At 38.3% G+C, this 18,611-nt stretch overlaps 1 protein-coding gene across 13 annotated transcripts in view; it reads right to left on the reverse strand.

The window, feature by feature from the left end:
* The window catches only part of tenm3 (teneurin transmembrane protein 3), a 549,164-nt gene that overhangs the window by 219,005 nt on the left and 311,548 nt on the right, over positions 1-18,611 (reverse strand). For 11 of the 13 annotated variants that reach the window (XM_008419232.2, XM_008419253.2, XM_008419247.2 and 8 more), the window contains 4 exons: positions 10,162-10,284; positions 5,682-5,802; positions 5,385-5,455; positions 4,526-4,813 (listed from right to left, as the gene is read on the reverse strand). In XM_008419232.2, coding sequence (XP_008417454.1) covers positions 4,526-4,813; positions 5,385-5,455; positions 5,682-5,802; positions 10,162-10,264 — 583 coding nt within the window. In that variant the 5' untranslated portion in view covers positions 10,265-10,284. The remainder of the gene's footprint in view (positions 1-4,525; positions 4,814-5,384; positions 5,456-5,681; positions 5,803-10,161; positions 10,285-18,611) is intronic. The other 2 variants (XM_017305071.1, XM_008419265.1) reach the window with 1 other exon arrangement.

The raw sequence follows: 18,611 nt of genomic DNA on the forward strand, positions 1-18,611 counted from the left end.
TGTGGACCATCCTGATGACGGCCATTCATAGACGCCGCCCATCATATCCAACAGTCTGAGGAGATCAAATGTGTGTGAAAGCCTACAGAGAATCTCCTGTAGGAAAAGAGCTGATGCCAAAGCTGCCACAACAGCGTTCTAATAAATACATTTCACCTTTACTGCTACAGGTAAAAATAAAGTTCAACTGCAGTACTAAAAAAATGTTCTTTCAGCTTCAGCATGACATGAAACACAACTTATATAAAGCAGAAGAGAGAGAAAATTCATCCCAGTGAAATAAATACTCATAAGGAAAAAGAGGATATCCTCTGATAGAATGTTATTATTATTATATATGTATTTATATATACATTTAGAAACATGGCACCGAGTTGAAAATGATGCGGCATCAGCTGAATTTCACTCTGAACCCAGAAGGAATGTTTAGTGGTTTGGTATTAATCTGCATCGTCCTCTGATGCTGAAGTTCTTGCATATTTTCAGGTTTGTAGTTATGAACTGATTTCAGTGAAACGCTGAAAATGTGAGCCTGATTCTGAAAAGGTCTTTCAGTCACTGCTTTTCTGTGTGGTCTGCCTCTGGCATGAACCTGAATTTGATCGTTTTTTTAGTGCACTAATGACATATGACTGCTCAATAATTACATCTCAACATAAATACTGCACTGCAAAAAGTCCCCTTTCAAAAACAAGAAAAAAAAAAAGTACAAAAATAGGGTATAATTTTCTTAAAATAAGAAAAATTATCTGCCAACAGAACAAGAAAATTTATCTTGTCAAGATTTTCTAAAACAAGAAAAAATATCTAACCAAGATAAACCTACAATATCTTAAAATTAGTGTATTTTTACTTAAAACAAGCCAATTTTACKTATACGAGTAAGATATATTATCTTATTTTAAGAAAAATTATCTCAAGTAAAGAAAATGTTACTTGACAGTGAATTTCTTGAAATAGCGTAAAATTTTCTTATTTTAAGAAAAAGTTTCTATGTATTAAGAAAATAAATCTCATATATTCTATTTGTAGATACTAGATAGTAGATACTCATGAGTATCAAGCAGTTATTATTTGCATGGTAATTATAACAAGAATACAAAGAATAGTAATAATGATAAAAGAAAGAAGCTGAACAAAATTTTATTACACATATTACCATTAAATATGAGCATATTGAGGTTCCAGAGCACCTGCATATCAAGGCAGATGTCATATCTGTGCATCAATAATGGAGAAAAGGCAGAAGAAAAATGTCCTTTTAATCCAAGCAAAAATGGTACAACTATGATGGTTAAAAGCCTTGTATGTGTGTGTGTGGGTGGGTGTGTGCGTGTGTGTGTGTGTCTGTATAAAAGTTGAGGTTATAGTGTTAAGCAGCTTAGAGATGCCAAATGGATTAAGGGTTTTGTTGACACATAGTAATCTGGTTAGCAAAGACGAGATAGAGTTCTTCCACTATCTGTCTGCCTCTACAGTTTTCTTGTTCTTAACCATTTCATCTTCAAAATCAAGAGAAGCCTGTTTCCTTTCATTTACCCATTTTTCCCCCCAGTCTTTTGTAATAGTTTGTTTGAACAGCCAGTAATACATATGCTGTATTTATAACATAACAACTGCTCTATGCATTCTTGATCGCTTTATTGAACCGGATATGGGAAAAGCGACAAATACACCTACTGTATGTCAGTGAATACATCTGTGTCTCTCCTGTTTTTACACCGGTGAAGCTGAGATCATCAGTATCAAGTAACGGGGCAAGCGCCAGCTGAGCACCCATGGGTTCAGACACCATAAAAGCGTTAATCTGGCTGTGTGTTTGCGCGCATGTTTGGGTGTGTGTGTCCACTGGGGAGCCAGACAGACGTCTGCGGTCTAATATTTCCTCTCAGGAGAACAAACAACACAGAGAGGCTTCTCTCCTTTCCCATCCTATCTTTATTCTCAACTTTCTCCTTTCCCCTTTTATATTGTTACATCCCCCCACCTCTCTGATCTTTGTCTCTCCTCACTTCACCATCCTCACTTTGGTTTGCCGTTTATTCTCTTGCCGTCTTCCGAAGAACACTGATGAAACAACAAAGGGTTTGGCCTCGGCTTTCCTCAGTTATATAACTTCAGCATCTTAAAAATCTCTGTTACCAAATCTAAGATCCACAATGAAAGGTGGTTTTGCTCCACAGAGAAGTCCTAACTTTGCAGTCGAGGTTTTTAGCTGTTCTGTGTGTCTGCCTGCTTAGTGAAGAGCCGACCTTCTCTAATGACGGGGTTGGTGTGTGTAAGCATGACCACACGTTTCCTTTCAAGATCTTAAAAAAAACAAAACAGTAAACACAAAAAAAAACCTCATTAACAGTTAGGTCAAAGACAAATCAATAATTTTGGTCAGCTTTACAAAGGCAGCATTGAAAGACACACACACACACTGAAAACGTAAAAAGAGAAATGGTTTCCTTCAGATCCAACTGAATCCTAGAACCGTTTGTTCATCCTGTATGTCCAACCTGATCCTTTAAAACCACCGATACATCTAGTTTGATGTTCTGCCACTATTATTATGACTGATCTTTTTCATAAAGCATAAAACCTGAGGTGATAGAATGACTTTTGATGCTATAAAAATAAAGTTTAGTCTTTGTTTTTTTTTTTTGGAGCTGCCATTTGGAGCTGAAATCCATCACTTAAAGTTGGAGATGAAGTATTCAGCTTGTGAATTTCTGAATACAATATTGATGGGTATAAATTAAAGGAAATAGAGTAAAGGGAGACAGTAGAAGAAACGCAACGGGACAAAATTAAGTATCTGTTTTCTAATATCAATTTTACAACAAAATGTTAAAATGACCAACATTATTACTGGAAAGTAAAAATGTTAATGTAATTAGCATTTCATAAGAGAGTTTAGAGTCTTCAGGTAGAAGTCCACTGAAACCAAGAGAAGTTTTAAAGCCATTAGGTGTATTGCACTTTCAGGCCTTTCTGCACTGATTACATTTGGTGTCACATGACTGCATCCATCTCTTGCATACACCCTATAGTCAATGTTTCTGATAAAGTGGAGTCACACAAAATTGCATGACTGGGCGATATTCGTTTTAGGCCAGCAACAGCTGTTAAAGATTTCTGAAAAGTTGTCCCAGAATAAAAAATAAAAAGTGAACAGTCTCTTACTTAAAGAAAATCTTAAGTAAAGACTAGTATCATCTTAGGTGCGAACCCTTATTAATCAAACTTAACTCCAGCACCAGCAGTATAGGATTTCTTTGTCTTCCCAAAGTTTTTGCCAGAGGCTGCCTTTATCAGTAATGACTGAAGCAGCACTATATTTAGATACAAAGGGAACAGTTAAATGCACAGATAGACCATTTTTTACATTTACTTCTTACCTGAAATTTGTCCAGTTTTTCAACCACTCAGCAAATTAGACTACAAGTATCATTAATAAACCTAAATAAATTAGTTTCTCTCCAAGATGTAGACTGGAACAGCTGAAGATTACACGTTGAAAACGGTGTCAGCCAAATTAACTGCGGCTCTATTTGAGTCACCTCACCTCCGTACATATACCCACACACACACACTGGCTTCTTGCTGTACTTCTAAATAAGGCGTGTGAAAACACACACAAACACACGCACACAAACATAAACACAGCTGTGCTTTAAAAAGTCAATTAGCCTTGGAAAACTTGACGACTACTCATTTTTAGAGATACAAAGAGTTTCCTCCAGAGCACCGACATCCGCGGCATCATGTCATTTAATAAAAACATGATCGAACTTAATATAAGTAAATGCAAGGACTCAGCAGTTTGTCTCACTGTTAATTACAACGTCCCATCTTTTAATGAAAACGTGTATGTGCTGAGTTTAATGAAAACACACTGTATTTCATTATACGTGTGTGTCTGTGAGGGGGTAACGCGTTAAACTCTTCACACATGCACACCTGTAAGAGAAAATTACCTTGAGAATAACTAATATGCATTTTATACACAGAAGCACATAAACACAGATGCACAAACGTCCCCCGTCCTCCATGATCATTAAAATAAATAAATAAACGTGCGCAGGCAGCTACCTTGTGGTCGTTAATTAAATAATTAGCAGCGAATTTTGAGTTTTGTCCTCCTTAAACGCCCCATCCTCCATGCAAAAGACACAGATTCAGTGCAGTCTGATTGGCTAAAACAAAACCTTGTCTAAGAAAGGGCCTAGTCAAAGTTTGCGTTTAAATGGAAGGTTCAGATGTCCTGAAAAGTCTTTAATGCGACTGGATTAAAACAATTCTGGAGAAGAGCGAGCTAAAGCAGAGTGTATCCCAGGCATCTCAACATTGTCTGATATTAAAATTTACCTGATGATCTTAAACATACAGGTGTAACCAAAAAATGAACTCTACTGATTTCCCGAGCACCAACTAAGTTATTCTAAAATATTCAAAGGGTTAAAAAAAACAAAACAAAAAAAAAAAAAGTTTTCTGACAGCTACATATTCAGCCACTACAGTCAAACTCGTGTCCTACCGTTGTCGCTGTCTGACTTGTTCTCATGTTCCGTGTCCGTAAGAGTCAGCACCGAGTTGGAGCGGCTGGACAGGCAGGAACTCCTCCCAGACGATTTACCCAGACCCCCTCGGCTCCACAGCCGCATGGCACGCTCCGGCGACATCACGGCCTGACTCTCCGAGTCCACGTCTTGTGCCGTGCCGACTGAAAAGCCGTGATGGGGAAGGCCGATGTCGGAGCAGAACGGGAGGCCTCGGCGTGGAGGGGGCTCACAAATCCCCAGCTGACGGAGACTGAAGTGTTGGCCTACAACGCAAACACAAGGATGGCAATTTGTTATGTCAACTAAATAAATGATTTACTACTTTCTTTTGAAGTCAATTTAAAAAAACATTTTAATTAACCTTCATATTTGTAAAGTAGCGCAGTTTTTCTGTTAATAGCTTTAATTAGAGTCAATAATGAATATCGCTCTTAAAAGATCAATAGATAACTTTGTACATCATTTTAACCTCATTTGAATTGAAGTAGGAAGTTTGAATGTCTGTTTATTCAACTGCGGATATGGAAGTGTGTTTTAAAATTTTATTAACGTAAATAAAAAAGGATTTTTTTTTTTAGCTTTGATATAAAAGAACCAGAGAGCAAGAACTGCCTGTCTGAACTTTATTTGTGAGCTAATCAGCTGGATTAATCATTTTTTACAGGTTTGAAATTATTTCCTTGAATACTGTAATTAAACCATTTTTGAAAATTAAATGCCATACCCTGAACATGTGTAGTGTAATTTTAGGTGTTTATCTCTAACGATGCTTTATATTCTGTGCTTTTAGTCTAGTGTGTGTGTGCATGTGTGTGTGTGTGTGTGTAAACGTACCATGTCTGGTGTAATTATCCTGTTCACGGTGAACCATCTCCTTGTGGCCCTTGGTGGTACCGTACAGTAACCTGTAAAAAGCAAAGAGCAAAGTGTTTTCTGGTATATTTTAGATCTATACTGGTGAAGAGAAAACACTAACAGGCAAGCTCTGTTATTTTGTTTTTTTTAATCTTCACATTTCATATTGTCCTGATACTGATTTTTAAGAATTTCACAAAAAAACAAAGGGAAAGACTCCCTATCCGTGTTAGAAGATTAGACAAAATGTAAATGTGTAAAGCGATGAGCCCTGACCTGGTTTGGTCTTGGTGCTGGTCGAAGGCTCGGAGCGTTTCACTGGATGAGTAAGACTTCTGAGTGGGGACCCGCAGTCCCTGCGAGCTGATTGCACAGTCCTCACTGTCCCCTGAAGACCCTAACACACATTTTCAAACGCAAACACAGACAGCTTGAGCCTGAACGTGTGTCTTTTTTTAAAAAAAGCAGGGGAAACTACTTAAATTCCTTACAATATCAAGAGATAAGCTGTGAAAAACACATTTGTTAAAATGGAATAGCGGAACAGAAATAAACACAGTCGCTTTGTAAACGTTGAAGTAGAATCTGCAGTGACTCATATTGTTTGGGATGCTTGAGTAATTTACCACTGCGGCTCCATTCAGACCTGTACTTACAGCACGCAGGTGTAAATGCAACCAGGGCGACACACATTGGTCCAAATTTAGTCACAGTCTGAATGCAAATCTGCCAAACTGAAAGACCACCTACTGACCTGATGATAATCCACGCAAGCTGCGGAGTTACACCCTGCACTTTTTTTTTTTTTTTTGCTCGCTCAAAAACGAAACCCCTCTTGAATGCATTGTTAAAAATCCGGCACAGCTGTCAGCTCGCTTAAAAGGATGCAGCAGCTGTCTGTGGGAATATTCTGAAGATACGGGTTTTCCGTTTGTATAATGGAAGCTCACAAATCATGCCTAAACCTAATTAAATATGAATTCCTGCTCAGAACACAGAAAGTCCAAGTAGTGAGCTTTCCTTATGCAAATGGAATAAACTTTGCTTTATTTCTACAAAAAAATGCTCTCAGTTGAAAAGTTGGGTGAAAGGAAGTAAAGCCCTAAGTGGACGATTCTCAGGGCTTAATTGCTTTCTTAACTGCTGATGGAGACGTACTCTATTCATAAATATTAATCCTGTAAAGCCTCATTCAAACCTTTGGGCTGAACTTCCTCAGATCTACACTTATCTGTGCAATTGTTGTTTACCGTATTTTCTGCACTATAAGGCGCACCTAAAAACCTTCAATTTCCTCAAAAGCCGACAGTACGCCTTATATATGGACCAATATTGAGCCACAACAGGTCTAGCAACTATGGTAAGCAGCCGCCGACTTAATTTTCGCCCGTAGAAGAAGAAGCGCGCGGTGCATGCTGGGATAGTTGTCAGAACGCTGGTTTGTTAATAAAGTTTGACTGACCCCTCTACCTACTGACCTGATAATCAGGTCGTCTGCAGGTCATTTAGCACCACGTTCTCCACCAACATGCTGTGCGCGAATGGAGAAGGGTGACCATCGTCCGGCCACGCCCTGGCCCAGTCGCGGAAGGCTCTCCTGACCGACCGGAGTCGGACTGTTTTGTTGACATTCTTTATGTCAAAAAGTGGTTTTAGATGTTCATCCGGGGTGCTTTGACTAGGTCCACCAAGGGACCAGCCCCTATACATTTAAAGCCGGGTGGGCGGGGGTAGAGAGACAGAGACTGCGGCGGCAGCGTGTCGGTTGGTCTGTGTTACCCAGAAAGCAGTTGGGCACAATATCGCAACACCAACACCGTGAGTGAAACAACGACTGGGGCTGAATACTATATAAAGCACTCGGGGACCACTTTAGTATTACACGTCTATATTTGTAGAGTACGGAACAAATCGCGTCCCGTATCGGTTCAATACGGGACGGGTGGCAACCGTAACTGTAGCGTCTATTCTATGTGCCTTATATGTGAAAAAAGTTTTAAAATAGGCCATTCATTGAAGGTGCGCCTTAGAGTGCGGAAAATACGGTAGCTTAAATTTCTTTATCTTATCATGATTTCTTAAAACCAGATTTCTCAACCAGATTTCTGCCATTTTTTCTTGTTTTTCTCTGTGGATTAATAATTTCTATGCACAGTGTTCATGTATTAATAAAACAAATTAGATGAGTACTGTAGTTGTTGGAAACATATCACTAGAAGAAGTTCCACAGGTATCTCGATGGTTCAGAAAATGTTTAAAGATGAGGCGATAACGGGGAAAGGAGATGAGATGAAACACGTTTGAAGAATATATATCAGAAGTTCATGGTACTTTTTTTTTTAAGAATCTGCAGGTCATCTCTCCGTATCTTCATGTAAAGTGAACCACCTTAAGCCGAGGCCACCATACAGACCTCTAAGCCAATAATCTACATCTCATCGGGATCAGCTCTAAACATGGAGGTGGCTCTGCGGACTCTCTCTCACCAGCAAGAAAGTCTCTGGCTTTTCTTTTTGCAACTCAGTTTGAAGGCAGAATACATTTTACACTTTCACTTTCAGATGACAACCTTCCCTACCATCTGCTGCTGCAATTTAGTGTCTCATTTAGTCCGATAAAAGTACCACAAAACATTCTGTGGCATTTATCTATTACATTTGCTCAAATGTTATCCTTCAGTGTAGCAGATTTGGATTCAAACTGACATTTAAAAGAGCTCCACTAAATTCTACTAACCAGACTCTCCTTGGATAAATCTGTGAGGCCCTCGGCAAAAAGAAAAAGTTAAATGGTCCTTGATAAGTGACTTTTTAACCTTATTTAGGTTCAAGAAAGCATCAAGAGAGGCCACTGTCCTGCTCAAGGACGCGTCGTGGTATAGAGGACTTATTAATGTTCTAACTGGAGGACAACCACTTCATCATCTGAGCTTTGACCATCTGCTTAGGGCAAACTATATGTAGTGCATACAAAGGTGGTTAGCATGAATGTACAGTGAAGTGAAATATATCTACTTGCTCAAAATCATTTCCTGCCACTGCTTTTTGTTTTATTCGTACATCTAAATGTTTCGATCAGCAAACAAAATGTAATAACAGAAAAAGAAATGTTGAGAAAATACAATCACAATTTTTATTCACACTTCCTAGGCGAAGTGCTCACTGCCCTGGGAGTTTTACCATCGTTGTTGATTTTACAAATCTATCATGAACAACAAATTTTGGCTTTTTTGACACTAAAACACACAAAAAACCTGTTAAAGTCAAAGTCAAAACTGATTTTTCCAGAAATAATGAAAATACAATAAATATCCGTAACATAAGGAAAACTAGCTTTCCCCTTGACATAAATGTTTTTGTATTTTTGTTTTTTGCCAGAGAAGCCAAAATCTGTTGATCACGATCAATTTGTAAAACCAACAAATACAGGAAAAAATATTCTATGTGAAAATGTAATTGCCCCCCCCTCCATCTGCCCTAGTTAAAGCACAGTGTGGCTGTGATCAACCACATTTTTAGTGCAGTTTCCCTTCCAGGCCTGATTTCTATCAGAAATCCTTGAAATAGAGCCTGTTTGGCAACGTGGCGAACGCTCAGAGAGCAGCACACAGCACATTTTTAAAATCACACACCAACCATGTCTATGGACACACATATTGCAATTTTGTGAAAGTACATCTCTGAATATAACTGAGGCTCTAATTAAAACAGTGTATAATTACAAAATAAATCTGAATTTTATTAGAAAGTTTATTTCTGTAACTACATTCACTAAGTGAAACATGTTACATTGATTAGCACAGGAATGAATGTTTTGAAGTCTTTATTTCTATTAATAATGCTAATATTAATAATTCCTGGCCTACAGTTAATGAAAACAAAGCATTTAAAGTCAGAATGTTACATTTGATCAATAAAAAAAAAAACATTAATAGATAAACATGAGCTTAATAACAAATGTGTTGCAGACCTCCTTCAAGGTTGTTATTTTCAAAAGGTATTTTTATTCTGACAAATGAGTCTCATCAAAACCCCTTTTCTAATTAAGCAAATATCACCCCATGTATGAGATAACCAGATTTAAATCCAAAATTTACAGCCACTAATAGGAAGCTATTCCTTCCTATTTTTATTGCTCCCAGATATCATAGCCTTCAAATGCAAAGTTTTAAACTTTCAGCAAAAAATGAACAGCTCTAATCTTTAACAGTAATAGCCATAAATGAATTATTCCCAGGTTCAATTAAATCTGAGCTTTATTTTAATATAGTCGTCCTATGAATGCTAATTAATCCTCTTAGTGGCTGTGAAAAGTCCAAAATTCATAAACTGTATGAAAAGGTTAGGTCTGTGGGGGCAAGCAATAATTCTGACTACACATTATTAGAAAAATTCCTAATGGTCTATTTATACAGTACCAATAACAGAATTAAGCACAAGTTGAAAATGAACTGAGTGAATGAAAAACAAATGTTAATGATGGATGAGGGCAAATGTTGAGGCTGCAAGTTTACCAGCTGCTCATAAAAATATTTACTCTGCTGTTCAGAGGACATCTTGTTTATAGGCTAGAAGTGAGAAAAAAAAAAGTTGACCTTGCAAACTGCATAAAACCTTATAACCTTACATAACCTTGTTGTCTCAGTTTTAACGTTAAACCAGGCTAAATGTTTCCCCGTTTTATGTATTCATGTATACATGCATGCATGAATTCATGAGTGTATGAATGTATGACTGCTGTAATTGGGTTGTCCTACCAGTGTATTGTCCCTCCTTGTCTTTTCGGCTCTTGGTTAGGGAGCAGTATGGACGTCGTTCTTTCACTTCCATAATGATTCTGCTCGTGCCGCTGAAAAACATATAGGCATGCTGTTGTATAACTGCGCAAAGACAAAGACAGAGAAAAAAAAACAAAGATAAGTTGTAGAGTGACGCAGATGCAGAGAGATAGTATTGATCATCACAGATCAACTCAAGGAGTAAATAAACACAACGATAAAGGCTTTAAAAAAGAAATAATTTTTAAACTTAACACAAAAAAGATAGGAACCAACTTCTCTAAAACAGAATGGTATTGCCATGTAAGGACAAAGTGACATGTAAGAGCAAGGAATGACTGGCAGTTGCTCTGATGTAATTAGAAAACAGTTTGCTTGCCCTTATTAAAAAAAAAACATATTTACATTAATATGTGAAAGGGATCTGTGGCCTCTTATTGCCAACACACCAAAGAAGATGGAGGGAACAGTCATATCACTATGGCAACCAAGGAGATTGTTAGCAAAAAGTTTCTCAGCTAAGACAATGGGTTGGTTATTACCTTGTTTACCCTTCACATGCCTTCTGTCAGGGTAAACATTTCTGAAAATCATTCACAGATCACATATGTTCAACAACTGTATGTCTATGCATGATGGAGCAGCAACTTTTTTTTTTCTTTGTGTCTGAGCCAAATGATCCACAGCTTGAATATTAATATCTTCCAACCGCTGCATTTGCTTGAAGGGACATTTTCAGGCAGAACAGGTTGTGAGCAACCAAACCGTGAATGTACGTATAGAGATGAAGGCTGGACAGACGGCGTCCTCTGAACAACATTTAACAGCTACATTACTGAAGTTCAGCCACACTGGAACTCATAGCACTTTTGTATGAGTAAACAGGCATACAAAAGTGCTAGCTTCAGTATTCAGACCAGCTGTATTTTACATAACCATCACAAAACTGGCCAAAATAATGCAGCCTATTCTGGTGATAAAGGAAAGCGCTGATGCATCACGCCCATGTGTGTTACATGATTTCAGGTGACAATGCTGGAACAGAAAAAAGCCTTTAAAGGACCAATTTCTAAATAACTTTCTCCTCTGCCATCATTAATGTGTGAATGTGTTATTCGGGTTGCCTAAGGCTGCTGTGATTAAGTGGAGGCAGCGTGCAAAAGGTCAGAGGTTAAACCTCCAAGTTCAAATGTGTCCCTGGGTAGGACACTGCACTCACTGCTGCCCTTACATTATCTTATTGGTGTGACTGCAGGAATTTTCTTTTTATTCTTTTGCTTGATTTTAACAGAGTCTTAATGAAAGTCAATAATATTTTAAAATGGCCTGTGTGGATAATATGCACATGCCATCTTTCCTTTTGATTTTTGTAAAAGGTAGCATGTTTTAGTCCCTGAGACAACCTGCGATACATGCATTACACCACACAAGGTGAGGAACGGCAAATTTATCTGTAGAACACATTTCAGGAACAAGGCAATTCAAAATGCTTTATGTGATGAAATATAGGCCTTGCTCCATGATTGCGACACTTCTCAGAATTCAATAACAAGGCCTTCATACAAAATTTATTAAGTAAAAGTAATGGGCATCTGTGCACCAATTGTATAACTATTGACAAAGCAATCAAGGGCATCATCAAATTAAGCATATTTACAAAAACAGCAAAGTTGCCTTTGACATAATGGTCCCCGAAGAGGTGAACTGTTCAAATCTTGCACAGCACTTTAGACTTTGCAGCAGAATAAGTTTGATTTCCTGCACAGATTGAAAGCTCAAAACCTTCAGTCAATTTGTATGTCAGAGTGGCTGCGTTGCAGATCTTCTTTTATTGCAGCTGATAAACCTAGATGGTGGAATTATTTATATAGCAAGATGAAGCTTTTTGGACCAATTTTAAATGAATGTGATGCTTCACTTAATGATGTGATTCCGACTATAAAAACTCATTTAAACCCTTATGAAAAATCATGACAAGTTTCACTTGTTGATGTTTGCTTGGTGGTTTGATGTCACTGACATAATAAAGACGTCTGAGTAAAGAGGCATTTGATTTCTGACAACCTAAAGACAAGTCAGTCCTAGTTCACAATTCCAACAAGACCCACGTGCCATTTATGATCAGTTGGCCCCATAAGATTGTTCGGAAGCAGGATCTTAGTACATGATGCTTACATAAAGCTGAGACAAGGGATGTTAGCAATGTCTTCAGTAGTGGCCAGACAGCTTAATAAAACAATCATCCTAATCTGAGACACTGATCCTTAAATCCTCTACCTTCTGGACCTGTGTATGTGTTGGGCTATTAAGGTCTTTAAGTATGTCCGCTAGTGTATTTGGTTAATAATGCATGCTAATCTCTGTACTGCTGTACTCTTACTATTTTAGTTTGACAAATAAAAACCTTGGTCAAATCTACAAGTGTTGTAAATCCAGGAATGGACATTTTCGCCCATTCTTCTTTGTAAAACGGCACAATTTGCACATGCAAGCAGCAAATTGCAACAATTATGATAGATTCACAATTTTTAAGTATGAACTTTGACTGGGCAATTACTACACATTAGATCAGAGCTATTCCACTGAAGCGCCAGCTAACGTTAGGGTTACTGTTCTGCTGGAAGGTGTCTCAAGTCTTTCTCCTGCTGAAGAAAGTCATTCCCACAGCATAATGCTACAACCACTTTCCATCACTGTGGAGATGATCTGTCTGCTGTGTTGCTTGGTCTTCATGATGCTCCAACAAGGCTTTGAGGCCTTAAACAGCTGAATGTTGTATTTTTGGTTACATTTCACTCAGCTGGATTCCATTTACTAATTAGGACTTTATATTGAGGTATTTGTAAAAAAATATACATATTTTTCCTCCCATTAAAAAAAAATAATCATACACTAACTTATGTGAAGCCATCAAATAAAATCCCAATAAAAATACACAACAGTTTGCAGGTTTGATGTTTACATGCAATTGCTCCAGGGCCAGCGGGATTTTTCAATGTACCGTAATGCCAACAAAGGCATATGTGACTAGAGTTCTTCCGACGTACTGGTGACCCTAATAATTAATTTAGCACACTTACACATTTCCAATCAGGCTAAGGGCATCTCTCTGGGAATACATGGATGTTTAATCCTAAATGTCAGCATCTCCATTTCACCTGACCTACATGCCCTTGGTGTAGGGGAGCATACAGAGGAGGCACAAAGCTAACGTAATATCAAGCAGTGACTAAAGACACTTTTGCCACAGAAAATCTGCGTTGTGTCAAAAGTTAACGAGTCATATCACATTCATGTATTAGCTGCTGATCCGCATACGACTGGATAATAACAGTTTGTCGTGCTGTGAGTAAATGGTAGGAGTCCACTGAATGATTCAGAAGACATAAGGTGCTCTACATAGCTTTTCTTTTAGAACCATTTCCTAATAAAAAGGAAATATGCTTTCATAATCATATGTTTATAACGTCAAATAGTTTCTTGGCAACTTCATAGACTATACACAGTCTGCTTCAGATGCAACAGTGCATGATTGTTAATGGAATGATTTCATATTTACATTGCTTCCAAAACAGTTGGCAATTCTGAAGATTGTTGCACCACTCTCCGTCTCCCCATCAGGATGTTCCCCGTTGCCAATTTAAAAGACTGGGAAGTGAATATGAATTTCATCACCTTATTGAAACACAGATTAAGAGCTGGGCGATGGAACTAAAACAGCCACAATCTCTCATTGTTTTTAGTTATATTTCTTTGTAGTGTGTGTAAGAGGGACATGAGACGCATTCAGCTCAGAGCTGGCTCTTCACATATACAGTGTTTTTTTTTTGTTTTTTTTTTTAAGTGCAGAAATACATTTTCTTTTGTGGCATACAATTAAAATAACACTTTCAGAAGAAATATATATTTTAGCTAAAACCAGTGTTTGAATTTAATTACTAAAGGATAATCGTTTTAATAAAAAACGAAAAGCTGCATTGGAATATTATCGTCTAGCCACCCCACTTGAGTTTATTCACTTTTCAGTTGATGCGTTGCTTTTACAGTTTTCATGCTCCTTTAATCTTTTTTTTTCTTCCATTATTTATATCTGCAGGTCAGGTACAGAAGGAATCCGTAAGAAGGCAAAGTGAATGCTGTACATCCAGATGCAAATGCAGCACAGCTGAAGTTGGGTAATGCATACGCAAAGCCAAGACTGTTTGGGATACAAAGTGATGTTCCTTCTACATTCAAATGTCTTTTTTTTTATAATGCCGAGAGATTTCAAAGTTTCACCGATGCAGCTGCTCTGACTTAATGTTGCTTGATGATCTTTTGCCTGAAGTCATCTATGCCTGAGCTTCTGTGTCATACAGATTGTGCTCAATGTTCTGACAGTAGCTGCAGCTCTGCAGAGAGGCAGGTATTATAAATGTGAACTGTAACTGCTGAAGGGGAGGTAAAAGCAGCATGTTTTCTTTGTTGTTTAATACGAAGCACATTTGCTGGGAATGTTTTTTTTTTTTTTTTACATGTTGAACATTACTTTTGCTAAGTGCCAGAATTTATAAAGAAAATATTACACCTTAGACAAGACATCCTGAGGGCAGATATTGTACATTTCCATGTGTGCAAACCTGAGAGACAAGAGATGTGTGTTAAAGTGTGTTTGTTTTGTGATCTGTAACTTAGACTGTGGTAGTGAGCATTTCAGTCTGTTTTTGAGTGAATAAACCATTGGAAGGATTCTGTGTTTTCAGGAAATCCAGCTGGAGTTTCTATGGGACTGACTGTGCAAAACAACTAAGCAGTCTTGTTGTCTCATTGATCCACCTCAGACTGTAATCACCATAAAATAAAAAGGTAAGAAAGGATCCTGGAACAGGTGGGATTGCCAAACGAGTGTGACATAATGACACAAACATGGACGGCGGCAGAAGCAGCAGCAGGACGAGTCTGCAGGTACAAACAGAACAGAGACAAAATCTGAGCCTCTACTTTCCATCTATGCATGAATAAATATTAGGAAATAAGTTACCTGAGCAAAGGGAATATTTTTAATTAATGTTGATGCGTTGCTGGATTTATTAAGAATAAATCAATCCAGTTTTGGCCAGTTTAAGACTTGGCATAATGCAAAACATGCAAGCTGGTGTCAGTGTAAAGCCCTGCAGAAATAAATTAGAGACTCAAATAGTTGAGGCTCCCACATCATCAGAAGTGCTGAAATCGCCTCTAATTGACGTAGACGTGTGACAAAAATGGCCTCATTTTGTTCGCAGAGAGGCATCTGGCTCGGCTTCGACACCAGGGCCTGGTCAAACTATTTCGATGGAGCTCTGTGTGAAGTGCTGTGTGATTGGTTGGAAGTTTGTCGCCCCGTTTTGTGCAGAAGTGAGCTTGGACAGCAATGTTGGTACTTCAGTTCAGCTAATCTGCATCCATTATGCAGTTTGTGTAACTGCAGGAGACAGAAGTACAGTGGGGAGAACAAGTATTTGATACACTGTTGATTTTTCAGGTTTTCCCACTTGCAAAGCTTGTAGATGACTGTAATTTTTATCATAGGTACTCTTCAACTGTGAGTGATGGAATCTAAAACAAAAATCCAGACAAATACAATGTATGATTTTTAAATAATTAATTTCCATTTTATTGTGTGAAATAAGTATTTGATACACCAGAAAAAAGAAACTTAATATTTGGTACAGAAACCTTTGTTAGCAATTACAGAGATCAGACGATTCCTGTAGTTCTTGACCAGGTTTGCAGGGATTTTGGCCCACTCCTCCATACAGATCTCCTCCAGAGCCTTCAAGTTTCGGGGCTGTCGCTGGGCCACACGGAYTTTAAGCTCCCTCCAAAGATTTTCTATTGGATTCAGGTCTGGAGACTGGCTAGGCCACTCCAGGATCTTAAGATGTTTCCTACGGAGCCACTCTTTAGTTGCCCTGGCTGTGTGTTTTGGGTCGTTATCATGCTGGAAGACCCAGCCACGACCCATCTTCAGTGCTCTTACTGAGGGAAGGAGGTTGTTGGCCAAAATCTCACGATACATGGCCCATCCATCCTTCCCACAATATGGTGCAGTCGTCCTGTCCCCTTTGCAGAAAAGCATCCCCAAAGAATGATGTTTCCACCGCCATGCTTCACGGTTGGGATGGTGTTCTTCCTCCAAACGTGACGAGTGGAGTTTAAACCAAAAAGTTCTATTTTTGTCTCATCAGACCACATGACCTTCTCCCATTCCTCCTCTGGATCATTCAGATGGTCATTTGCAAACATCAGACGGGCTTTTTGGCTTGAGGAAGGGCAACTTGTGTGCACTGCAGGATTTTAATCCTTGACGGTATAGAGTGTTACTGATTGTTTTCTTTGAGACTGTGGTCCCAGCTCTATTCAGGTTATTGACCAGGTCCTGCCATGTAGTTCTGGGCTCATTCCTCACCTTCCTCAAGATCAATGATGCTCCACGAGCTGAGATCTTGCATGGCGTCCCAGACCAAGGGAGATTTTCCGTTATTTTGTATTTCTTCCATTTTCTAATAATTGCACCAGCTGTTGCCTTCTCACCAAGCTGCTTGCCTATTGTCCTGTAGCCCATCCCAGCCTTGTGCAGGTCTACAATTTTAACCCTGATATCCTTACACAGCTCTCTGGCTTGGGCATTGTGGAGATGCTGGAGTCTGTGGACAGGTGTCTTTTATACAGGTAACGAGTTCAAACAGGTGCAGTTAATACAGGTAATGAGTGGAGAACGGGAGGGCTTCTTAAAGAAGAACTAACATGTCAGAGAGCCAAAATTCCTACTGGTTGATAGATGATCAAATACTCATTTCACACAATAAAATGGAAATTAATCATTTAAAAATCATGCATGTATTTTTGTTTTAGATTCCATCACTCACAGTTGAAGAGTACCTATGATAAAAAAAATTACAGTCTTCTACATGCTTTGCAAGTGGGAAAACCTGAAAAATCAACAGTGTATCAAATACTTGTTCTCCCCATTGTATATCTGAGGAGTGTTTGTGAGAAATATGTACATTTGTACTTTCACCAACTAAATGCTATAGTAATAAGACTGTCAAATGGCTGAAACCTCCTGGATGGAAACTGCAAGATTGTTGGCCACGAAGTTGCTTCGTCTTTGACCGTTTTAAAATAGAGGATGCACAGAGGGAAAGAAAATCATCAAATATGTCCAATAATACTTTAGACTTTATGAAACATTAATCCATTTATTTGTATTGAGCAGGATACAAACACTTGCATTTCCAGCAGAATCATCCCCATACGTTTTATATGCATGTAAGATACATTTTTGCTTTCAACATCAATTATGTAGTGTTCTTTCTTTACAGACAACCAACTAAAGGAGACTTTGGGTCTGGACTGCTGAACTTTGACCTTTCTGGAAGAAAACCACCTGAGGACCAGAGCGGGGCAGACAACAGCAGTTGAAGTTGTTTTGAAAGGAAAATCTGGGAACACTTCAGCTAGTATGACTTTCCAGGTTAGCAAGAGCCAAATAAGAACAACATATTAGAGGCCAGCCTTGCACAGCCAAAACACGAAGCTCATATGTGAAGCCATATATGCCATTACCGATTCCATCTGGGCTGAAATGGGGTTCTGTGTAATGAGACATTCGGAGCATTTCTATCATTCCAGTCATTAGCAGGTCAATTGTAATCAAATCATGGAGCGAGGACGCTGACGTGAAAAAGTTCTCACCTCCTCATAGATATATTGTGTTTAAGATAATCAGATTATATCACACCACAATAAGCCAAGTAAATACAGAAAGTAATTTTCAAATAATGATTTATTAAGGAGAAATAAGGCATCCAAACCAACCTGGCCCTGTGTGGAAAAGTAATCGCTTACTAAGCGGCTTTGGCCGCTTTGCCAGGAGGAACTGATAAATGGTGATGAGTCTTTTACATCAAAATGGAGAAATTTTGGATGACGCTCCTTTGCAGAAATGTTTTTATTTGGGCAACTTGGAGAGTTTTACGACTCTCCAGGTATAATAAGAAATTCATGATGGGACAAAAACATTTTAATGGTACTGTAACTATTGACACCAACATGTACATGTGAATTTGTATGATTTTTTTTTTAAATGTTATATAAAATTGTGATTATTTGCTATGGAGCATCTAGTCTAACAAAGCAGTCACACTGACTTTCTTTCTTTTTTTAAACCAACAGTAGAAACCTGCTAAAGTACACATCTGTCACTGCCCAGAGTAATGAGAAACTGAGTTCAGTAATCAAACTGTACTTTAACTTTTCCATCACCACTATGCATTGTTGGCTTTTCACTGAATTTAAATAAACAAATGCATTTCCTACAAAAATGAAACACATGTGCAGCCCACTCCCCACATGAATGAAAAACAACTCAAGTAAACTAGAGCAAGTTCAACAACTAAAATCTG

This window comes from Poecilia reticulata, linkage group LG1, assembly GCF_000633615.1.
Source record: "Poecilia reticulata strain Guanapo linkage group LG1, Guppy_female_1.0+MT, whole genome shotgun sequence".
Classification (NCBI taxonomy): domain Eukaryota; kingdom Metazoa; phylum Chordata; class Actinopteri; order Cyprinodontiformes; family Poeciliidae; genus Poecilia; species Poecilia reticulata.